An 11,282-nucleotide genomic window follows, 5' to 3' on the forward strand; every position below is an offset into this window, starting at 1 on the left:
TCTGATTAGTTAGGGCACACCAGGAGAGATTCACAGGTAACAATGATGCTGCCAGCTGATCCTGCACAGTCAACCCGATAGCAGTAACAACCTAGAGAGACTAGCATTGTGCATGTCTGTACGAGGTGGGTCACACCACAGTTTCTAGCTTTTCCGAACACTATCAATATCACTGGATGACTTTTCATTGATTGGACTCGGTGCTCTGAGGCTCTGAAGCACATGCTATGCATCATGTTCCCATTTCACCTTATTTGGCTGTGCAGTCAACTAATAACACGATCAAACTAAGACACATTAAAAAGAGATAAAATTCAAGTTTTACGTATGTTTTTAGATTTTATGTCTGAGTAAGTTTAATGAGATAGCAGCAGTGACTGGTGATATAAATTGGGAGATGGGGAATGGTATCTGATAGTGAGGAGTAGTAGCAGTGATGCCAAGTAAGGGTTAAAGAAGTGATGGAATAGTCTATAATAACTAATAACTACAATATTTTTGAGGTCATGACAGTATATGCAGCCATTAACTGTTACTCATGATTTGTCTTGATGTGATGAAATGTTCGCAAATGAATGAGAAATCATCTGTCATTCATAAATGAAATGTTTTGTAGGATTTGAAATGTTTTTTTACTAGGTTAACTAACTATTAAAATTGAGCTGAAGCAACTGACAGCAGCACAGTGTCTGAGAAACTGAATCTTGCAGGATGTTCTGGCCTTGTGTCGCATAGTTGTTCCAGTTTCTCCTCTCTGCTGTGCACTTTGTCATCAGCTGTGGGAGTTCTCCTTCTCCTGTTCCTCGTTAGATTTTTGGTGATGTATGCAATAAGTGGCTTTCTGATTACAATGTGCTGCTTTGAATATACATAAGAACGCACGTGCACAGTGGAAGTGTAATAAGTAGCTGCTTGTTACGGTCATGCCTGCTTGGCAGCTCACCACAAAAACCACACAGGTTTCATGTGCATGCAGTTATCAGCATGTTTTCTTAAAGTTCAGTGAGGCATATTTTGAAACCCTCCTCTTCTTGCTTGTTTATTACATTCACATTAGTGATAAAATGCAGTATTTTTTTTTCAGGGTCAGGTCAGACTCAGGTTAAGCTTTTCTGAAGAGTTTCGGTTGAGGATGTGGTCTTGAGAAAATTTGACAAACTTTGATTTTAACACAGGAAATCAAGAGCGTGTGTTAACTCTGTTTGTACCCTTCACTGATTTTTGATTTTCCTCCACCCTTCCTCTCTCGATGACTGTAAGCGTGAAGCTCACCACTGTGCAGAGTTACATCCTGAACCCTCGATTTACCAGCAGGTGATCAAAGAGAAATGTCCCAACCCAAAACTGAGCCCCTCTCAAGTTAAAGGAAGTGGAGTCCTCTAAATAGCAAAGAAATCCTCGTCGAAGAACTCCTGTGAAACCCCGACACCGTCTCTCACCAGCTTGGATGAACTCAAACAACTTTAGCGAGCCCAAACATACATATATATATATACAGTTACACAGAATTACAATAATTACTCAAAAAATTTACTTAATTACTCCCAGGAGAAAGTAATCAATTACATTACTCGTTACATTACTTTCATGTTACTGTAAAATAGCTGAAACGCATTGTCTCAAAATTACCGTTTATCAATACAAACCAACTCACTAGCTGGGCTCACGTCTTCATTTTAGGTGGGCAGCGTTTTTTTAAGAGATAAAGGCGAATGGCTTAATCAAGAATTGAGCTGGGGTTTGGGGAAGGCCTCAATGGGGACTGGCAGCAGCTCCCAGGCCTGGCAGAGGGGATGGAAGGTGGAGTCCAAACATGAGAACAAACAGCTTGTAGAACTGGGTGGGTGATATATAGATAAGACCCGGAAGGGGTGTGTTTGGAGGCGAGGTCCCGCTCCTGAAACACAAATCCCTAGCCTAATCTAGAAGAACCGATTCTTGTAGATTCCCATCCCTACTCCCAGGCTCATAGACAAACGTACAACATTCATTTTGGAATTGAAATATTCCAATATTCCAATTCTTTTCAATTGATTTTTATCTTCTGTGGGTGGCATGAGTCTATTTCTTCAACCTCCTTAGACCCGAACTCTTCCATGGCATGCATTTTTAATTTCTCTTTGATATTTGGGCACGCTGGGCTCTGATGAATGTAAAAACAAAGAATTTCAATCTATACGAGTCTTTTTGGACTGTCAGGAAGACATCATGGACTTATTGGTGTTGCCGCATTTCTGTGGGTTTGGCTACAAACAAGGCATTTTGTTGCCTTGTACCTGTGACATGTGCAATGACAATAAAGTTGAATTCTATTCTATTCTATTCTAATAAAGCATGAACTTTCAAACATTGTGCATGGTTTTATATTTGTAATGCAGTAGAGTTGTGGGTATTTTGTGATATTGTCTGATGTAAGCTTTTCAGTTGATTAAAAATAGACGTGCGAGACAGTTTGGCAATCTCTTGCTAAATATATAATGACAGTCCTACCTTCTAATAACACATATTTAAGAAATATTAAGGGCCTCAGTTTCAAATTGTGGTCAAGTCAGCCCACACGTGGAGAAGCAACAACCTCAGTTTGTATCTGAGGCCGTCTCTGCTGCTGCAACAACAGGAAACAACGTCTTCTCCCCTCCTCTCGTCTCACTGCACCCATGTCTTCCTCATTTTTATTTTTTATTTTTTCCATTGTGCTTTAGTAAACACCCCACTTTATAACAGCTGCTGGGGTCCCACACAATGAGGTTTATCAGACCAGTCGACAGCTGAGGCTGGTTCTGTTATAAGAGCGTGCGATCTACTGTTTGAATAAAATCTTTGTCAAATTTTGTGCGACGGTAGATATTAGTAGAAGCCCGAGCTAATTCAGTTTTGGTTGTTACACCAAAAATGAAAATTAGTCAAAACATTATATTATCAGTCATCAAATTTCACAACATTAAACAAGTCCTTGTAAGATTGCAAGGCCTGCGAGTATAACATATCACATGAAAGGACATGGAGAAAGCTTGCCCTTTGGTGCAGGGGTTGCTCTCTGTAAGTACTCTTGTTATGGCTGAGCTCAGCTCGTGAAAAACAAGCCCCTGTAGCAACTGACTCTGCAGAAAGTTGGCAACTTCTGCCTCGGATCCGTTTACCCCATTCTGTGGCTTTACAACTGTTCATAGCTGCAGTGCTGTCGTTCCCAATCACTTCCATTTTGTTATAATTCTGTTCCAAGCTGGAATTCACTGAGTTCCTGAGAGTGACCCATTGTTTCACAAATGTTTGTAGAAGCAGTCTGCATGCCTAGGTGCTTCATTTTATACACCTGTGGCCTTCGGAGTAACTGGAACACATGAATACAATGAATTGGAAAGCTGAGAGAAGACTCTGCAATATAGTGTAGGTCAGAGTCGCTAACAAACAAACAAGCCAATTAAAAAAAAAAAAAGAATTAGTGGTCAATGAAAATGATCTGTACTGGACTGAAAGTGAATGAAAAAGCAGCCACTGTCCAAAGAATTTCCTCTTTTCTTTTCTTTTTTGACTTGTGTTTTACACTCAGAAAGCCCAGAGAACTATTCCACTCACCGCTTGGTTAGTTTTTACTTCCTTTTGTTTGTGTCTTGAGTTTTGAAGGTGGGGCTAATGAAGTTTCACATGGTTTCATTTTCAATGAATCTAGTTTTGAAGTCCATTTAAGAGTCCTGCCATCTATAATCTCATAATTCTCCCCAGATCTTATTTACTGCTTTGTGGTAGTGGACCAGATGTCTGGGATTCAGTACCTGGCTTACTCGTGGGCTTTTGTCATCACACAGACTGGTTTTGGTAAGTTTTTTTTTTTTTTTTTTTTTTTGCACAGCTCAGGCTGGCAGTTTGATCGTTTGCTTTTTTCTGTGAGGCTGAACCAAAAAGTCACTGAATAATTTCTGGGCTAAGCCATTTTTTAAAAGTCCTGATGGATAATCTCTTACATTTGTTATAATATGATGTTAGAATATACACTTTTCACTGCTGTTTATTGTTTATTTATATGTATGTACTGAATGTATACCATTGTATGCTATTACACAAGCCCAACTTTTTTGAAAATGCGCTTTTAAGTAAACAGAGAGTTAATTTATATAGTCCTTTTCAAGATGAGGAACAGTTACAAAGTGTTTTGCATAGGTATCAGTAAAAATCACTCAGGAAAGCGAAATGAACACACACAAACTGTGCAAAAGGTCACAAAACACAACCACAACCCAAATTTCTATTGAACAAAAGTTTTAAGCTACTTTTCAAAAGAGGCCACACAGTCACGGGTGCAAAGCGTGAGTGGTAAGTTGTTCTGAAGTTCTTGACTGAAGTTTCATCCCTGTATGTAGAATCACAAGAAGGACCCTATCTGAGGGCCTAAGAACCCAGCTAGCTTTGGTCAGACGAGTAATAAAAAAGCGAGAGGAGATTAAAACAGAGATAAATTACAAATATATTTGGGCTAAAAATAAATCACGTGTGGTTCTTCTCTGTTTATGATGCCTTTCTTTTTTTTCCTTTTTAAAAAATTTCATCAAGTTTGCAGTGAGATTCACTTCTTGAAGCAGTATGAGGGTGAATCCGTTGTTCTTCCCTGTGAGATTGAACAGAGGTACCCAGCGCCCCTGGGAGTCTCACTCAAACGATCCTGGCTGGTTGAAGAAGAAGTGCTGTTCAAGTACACCAAGGAAGACTTTACAGTTAAAAATTCTGCTGACAAAAGCCGCATTAGCGTCAGTGGAGACCCGAGCCTTCATTCTGTGAATATCACCATCTCTCAGCTGAACGCCAGCGACACAGACCGCTACTACTGCGAGTTTGTCGTGGAAAATCTTTCCTCTGCAGATGACCGCATACGTGGAAAGATGGAATTCTTCCTCCTTGTTGGTGCTGGTGAGTGCAATTTTGTTTTTTATTCAAACTAGAGGGTTTTTTTTGTTTATTTCCAAAACTGTTGAGTATAAAGGCAAAAATCTCTCTACTCTTTTCCAAAGTAAGTATGTGGTGCTGTTGTATTGGGAATTGGACTTGTTTGTCTAGCACATCAAATCAAATCGACTCGTCAGCTTCGTTGTTGTGCTCATCAAGCCTTTCCTAAACCATTTTTGCTTTGTGGCAACGGCACTTTATCCTTTTGAAAGAAGCCATAGCCACCAGGGAATATGTCCATGTCCATGAAAAGCTGTACATGGTCTGCAAAACCGCTTAGGCAGGTGGCATGTGTCAAAGTAACATCCTCATGGATGCCAAGACCCGAGGTTTCCCAGCAGAACATTGCCCAAAGCATCACATCGTCTCTGTCATGTTGCTTTCTTCTAATACTTCATCCTAGTGCCATGTGATGTAAATGAAAACGTGATTCAACAGACCAGGTCACCTTCTTCCATTGTGTCCAATAATGATGCTTTAGTGATTTCAGCAGTCGACAGGGGCACTCTGACTGGTCTACACACAACCAGCATCGACTTTCTTTTTGGCCAGTTTGAGTTATAGTACCCGTCTCTTGGAGTACAAAGCATAAGACGGTGTCTCAAACATCTTGAAAGTTCAGGTCTGATTTTAATATTTGAGTTGCCCAAGTTTCTTCTCTTTTCATAGATGCAGTTTTTTTTTTTATCAACTTTTTGCGTAAGAATTTGAAATTAAATATAAATTTGCTCATTAACACACGGTGCCAGATTCATACAGGGAGTGCAGAATTATTAGGCAAGTTGTATTTTTGAGGAATAATTTTATTATTGAACAACAACCATGTTCTCAATGAACCCAAAAAACTCATTAATATCAAAGCTGAATGTTTTTGGAAGTAGTTTTTAGTTTGTTTTTAGTTTTAGCTATTTTAGGGGGATATCTGTGTGTGCAGGTGACTATTACTGTGCATAATTATTAGGCAACTTAACAAAAAACAAATATATACCCATTTCAATTATTTATTTTTACCAGTGAAACCAATATAACATCTCCACATTCACAAATATACATTTCTGACATTCAAAAACAAAACAAAAACAAATCAGCGACCAATATAGCCACCTTTCTTTGCAAGGACACTCAAAAGCCTGCCATCCATGGATTCTGTCAGTGTTTGGATCTGTTCACCATCAACATTGCGTGCAGCAGCAACCACAGCCTCCCAGACACTGTTCAGAGAGGTGTACTGTTTTCCCTCCTTGTAAATCTCACATTTGATGATGGACCACAGGTTCTCAATGGGGTTCAGATCAGGTGAACAAGGAGGCCATGTCATTAGTTTTTCTTCTTTTATACCCTTTCTTGCCAGCCACGCTGTGGAGTACTTGGACGCGTGTGATGGAGCATTGTCCTGCATGAAAATCATGTTTTTCTTGAAGGATGCAGACTTCTTCCTGTACCACTGCTTGAAGAAGGTGTCTTCCAGAAACTGGCAGTAGGACTGGGAGTTGAGCTTGACTCCATCCTCAACCCGAAAAGGCCCCACAAGCTCATCTTTGATGATACCAGCCCAAACCAGTACTCCACCTCCACCTTGCTGGCGTCTGAGTCGGACTGGAGCTCTCTGCCCTTTACCAATCCAGCCACGGGCCCATCCATCTGGCCCATCAAGACTCACTCTCATTTCATCAGTCCATAAAACCTTAGAAAAATCAGTCTTGAGATATTTCTTGGCCCAGTCTTGACGTTTCAGCTTGTGTGTCTTGTTCAGTGGTGGTCGTCTTTCAGCCTTTCTTACCTTGGCCATGTCTCTGAGTATTGCACACCTTGTGCTTTTGGGCACTCCAGTGATGTTGCAGCTCTGAAATATGGCCTAAACTGGTGGCAAGTGGCATCTTGGCAGCTGCACGCTTGACTTTTCTCAGTTCATGGGCAGTTATTTTGCGCCTTGGTTTTTCCCACACGCTTCTTGCGACCCTGTTGACTATTTTGAATGAAACGCTTGATTGTTCGATGATCACGCTTCAGAAGCTTTGCAATTTTGAGACTGCTGCATCCCTCTGCAAGATATCTCACTATTTTTGACTTTTCTGAGCCTGTCAAGTCCTTCTTTTGACCCATTTTGCCAAAGGAAAGGACGTTGCCTAATAATTATGCACACCTGATATAGGGTGTTGATGTCATTAGACCACACCCCTTCTCATTACAGAGATGCACATCACCTAATATGCTTAATTGGTAGTAGGCTTTCGAGCCTATACAGCTTGGAGTAAGACAACATGCATGAAGAGGATGATGTGGACAAAATACTCATTTGCCTAATAATTCTGCACTCCCTGTACACACAGCAACAATATCAAAAGATGAATTAAAGTGTAAACCTAGCTTTTTAAAAGTTTAGGAAAAATCCTTACTGTTGGTACCCCTGTCTGTTACTTCACGTTGTTTGCCTTTCCCTCTGGAGATGGAGCTGAGGACAGAGGTCAGCAGACATGGAGGTGACAGAGATGTGTGCCTGGGGTTCAGCCATGCTCCCCTGCCTCCCCAAACATGGAGGAAGGCTTGGCTTGGGAGGGATGACTCTAAAGAGGCAGTCTTTCTCCTCTTTTTAGTTCCCAGAGGGTCCTGGATAACTTTTCATTGATTAGATCAGGTGCTACGGAGCACTTAAAGGCTCTAAAACATAACCTCTGTACTACAACAGCACCGTTTGCCTTTTTACAAGTTAGTCTGTGGGCATGTGGACAACTGACGAAACAAAGTCTGTAAATGACATCAAATGAGCCAGTGTTGTATGTGAGAGACAGCTTAAATAAGTAACTGTACAAATACGTCTGGTGACACTGCTGATATAAATGGGGATGTATGACTCATTGTCTCGAATAGTATACAGTAGTCAGGGATTTTTTTATCAGTGATGTGTGAGAGTTAACCTAATTATAAATAATGCAATAGACTTTTTGGATTGTAAAGAAATAAACATTCAATAATTGTTCAAAGATGCACTCGCCATTTTTCTTAATGTTATTACATTTTTGCAGATGGCAATAATGAATGAGAAATCATCTGTAACGTATTCACAAGTCAAATGTTTGTGAAGGAGTTTGTGTCGTTTTGAGATTTGGAGTATCAATCAAGAATTGTGCCAACTGTGCAATAAGTATGATGTTAGCACAGGGTCAGAGGTGCTGAACGTCTCTGTCTGGTTCCTCGTAGGATGCTTTGACCTTGTGCCTACAGGTGCGCAGTTTGGTGGCTCCAGTTACTCCTTTCTGGTGTACGCTTTGTCATCAGCTGTGGTTTTTCTCCTTCTGCTCTTCACTGGATTTGTGGTGATTTCTAAAGTGAGTAGCTTTTTATGTGCCACTTTGAATATACATATATACACGAGGCAAGAGGTGGAAATGTGTCACAAGTATTTCCACCTACACTGCCTGTTTGTTGCCGTCAAGATCCTCTGCAGCTAACCACAGAAACCCCCACTGGTTTCAAAACTTTGTGCAGCCAGTTGGCACCTTTGAGTTAAACCCCCTCCTCTTCTAGTTTATTTCAGTTTATTTGAGCGCTAATAAAATGGTATTACAGGACTTTTCTAGCCTTTTCTAACTATAAGTCATGTCTGAGTTAGGTTAACACTTCTTCTTAAATTTCCACCGAGGATGCTGCATTGAGAGAAAATGATGCATTTTGATTTCAACACAGGAAATTGTGAGTGTATGTTAATTCTGTCTTTTTTCTCCTCCTTTCACAATGACTGTCAGTGCAAAGGATCTCAGAGTATGAAGTCACATGAAGCCGATGTCTACGAGGAAATGGGTAGGGCAACACCTCCCAGTCAAACACAAGCACCTGCCCATCAGAGGGAAATAACAGAAGCTTCCCAACAAAGTAAACTTCACCTGGGGAACCCCTATGAATTTCAAGAGGTGCCCTCATCAACATCATAAACTAGAGTGTCCAAAAACACTAAACTCCAGTTAGTGTGCAGAATTCTTATATCTTTTAAATCTCCTGCATATTGCTAGACAGCTTGCATTCTGACATTTTTTTTTTTAAACCTTATTATAAAATAACTTTGGCTGCTTTTGCTGTGATCATAGTGATTAAATGCTCTGTACATTACTGAATTTTATTCTGCACTCCGTTACATATCCCAGTATACATATCCTTTCCAGTTACTTAGCAGTTGTCTCAGATTGGAGTAGATAGTGGTAAGTTGATCCGTTTTAGCAGACAAAGAGCCAAATAATCTGTCAAAGAGCTTCGTTCTGGTGTGCGGTGACTCAACTTAGCAGAAAGCCTGAGTTGACAAAGGAAGTAGATAATCAGTGTTGCAATACTCGTTATCTCTAACTGAGGTTTTTAGGTTTTGTGAAGACAGACAACACAAAGATATACTGAACTTATCTTGTAGTACATTCACCCACCTTTTTACACGTTAAACTGAACATTTGGGTTATGTAACAGGAAGAAGGAATGAAGAATGCATGGTTACATTGTAACACTGGTTCTTTGAGTAAGTACACTAGCCAGTATAGGTGGAAGTAAGCGGTTACATTTGGAATGTGAGTGAGTCTCTTCACTCAGAGAACCAGTATTACAATGTAACCATGCAATAATACAACGTAACATTTTGAAGGAAACCAGTAAGAAAATGTTGATGGAAAATAATCAGACGTGAATTGAATCTGGCGGGGTTTCATCTAAAATGAACACCACACCTGGCCTTGCACCAGTCCAGCACAGAGGGCTGTAAACATCACCACAACACAGAAAACTAAGCAGTTTATCCTAAAGCAAAATGAACAGCACAAAATTATTATATTTCAGTTAGCTCTGAAAAAAAAGATAGAAATCTGTACTTGTTGCAGGGAGAAATGGGAGAAATGTTTCATCACTCATCCAACTGATTTCTTCAGTCTCAGTTGACCGCAGGTTTCCCAGCTTTATAAACCGAGCAGTTGCATAACATTCAAAACTAGCATCATTGCCTAATAAGCCATAAGATCGGTTTTGCTTTTATTAATTTGAAACTGTCATGACCGTTAGTGTTGTCATCAATATAGTTAAATATAATAAATATAGTTCATGCAAACAGTCATGGCAAATTACCTGTTAACAATGAGAAACTGTTGTGGCTCAATTTTTGGCAGTTGCGCTGATTTTGATTGTTTTGCAACTTCATCTACACAACTGTACTGTTTATAGGATTGAGGACACTTGCGATGAAAGGTAATTCTAACACGAATCAGAAATTTTACCGTCGTTGGGACAAGGTCGGTGAATACTCACTTCTCACCAATTGTGTCATGTGTTAATATGTGTTAATATGTCATTTTTTTTTACATGCTGCGTCATACTGTTTTCTAAATGTGTTTATTTGCTGTGGTTTACTGTAGCTACCACTGTTTCACTTACTATCCCAGATTTGTTTGTGTGAGCATTGTGTTGCAGTTTGCATTAAAGTCATTTTAAAGCAAATGCAGTCTCAGTTTTTTTTTTTTTTTACTGTGTTGCAGGTTTAAATATTGTTTATTCCTTTGATCATACATTTGTTCTGAGACTCCAAAGCCTGATTTCTTTTTTAATAGCAGTTGGGCTAAATCAGGTGGAGGTGGGCTTTTTTCTTTTGTTTTATCACTTTAAAAATACATTGCTGTGAACATTTGTCTCTGTATGGTGCTATTAAGTAACGTAGCAGTCATCAGTTAGTGAGTGTTATTTAATTGTAGGTTTACTGGCTTTAGCTACTGGCACCAGCTAAACTAACTGTGTGCACAGACAGCCCTATAAACACACAGTCAGTGGTTTCCTCAGATCAGGAGAAGTGAAGGGAGGCTGTAGTGCCCAGAATGTGTTTGTTTCCAGTTACAATGAGTTATTTTGGTCTAAGTTTCACTTCATGTGCAACACTCACCTCTGGGAACTCAAAATGTTTGGCGAGTCTGTCTAACCCATCACACTCCGTGAAGTCGTACATAAATTAAATGTTCTGAAGGATTTTACATCACTTTGACAACCTTGACTTTCAGTCAAGAACTGAACCAAATTAACTAAGAAAAGAATATTCAATTCAAGTTTATTTATATGGTGTCAAACCACAACAACCGTTATCTCAAAGTGTTTTATAATGCAAGGCAAAGACGGGCTGGTTCTTGTATAGTGCCTTAAACAACAGCCTCATTCACTTATTCATACAAGTATGTTTTGTCTGCACCTAAGTTCTAACATTTTCAGACATCCATACTCCAATGAATGTATCAGAGAGCGAACAGACAACCACCACAGCTCCAATTAGTAGATGACCTGCTCTACCTCGTAAGCTACAGCCAACTCTGCAGTTTTAAGATTATTGGTAAAAT

General features: G+C 39.8%; 1 protein-coding gene across 2 annotated transcripts; it reads left to right on the plus strand.

Annotated features, from left to right (window-relative positions):
* The first annotated feature begins 3,548 nt into the window (after positions 1–3,548).
* On the plus strand, positions 3,549–10,380 carry LOC120729155. Of its 2 annotated transcripts, none has more exons than XM_040024649.1 (4): positions 3,549–3,816; positions 4,549–4,902; positions 8,161–8,264; positions 8,682–10,380. In XM_040024649.1, exons 1-4 carry the CDS (start codon positions 3,756–3,758, stop codon positions 8,865–8,867), a joined length of 705 nt encoding a protein of 234 aa, XP_039880583.1. In that variant the 5' UTR covers positions 3,549–3,755; the 3' UTR covers positions 8,868–10,380. The 2 variants fall into 2 exon arrangements, with proteins under 2 accessions (XP_039880583.1, XP_039880582.1); XM_040024648.1 differs by having other exon boundaries at positions 3,552–3,816; positions 8,137–8,264.
* The last annotated feature ends 902 nt before the right edge of the window (positions 10,381–11,282 follow it).

The sequence above is a fragment of the Simochromis diagramma genome, unplaced genomic scaffold (assembly GCF_900408965.1).
Source record: "Simochromis diagramma unplaced genomic scaffold, fSimDia1.1 OVJJ01000302.1, whole genome shotgun sequence".
NCBI classification, from domain to species: domain Eukaryota; kingdom Metazoa; phylum Chordata; class Actinopteri; order Cichliformes; family Cichlidae; genus Simochromis; species Simochromis diagramma.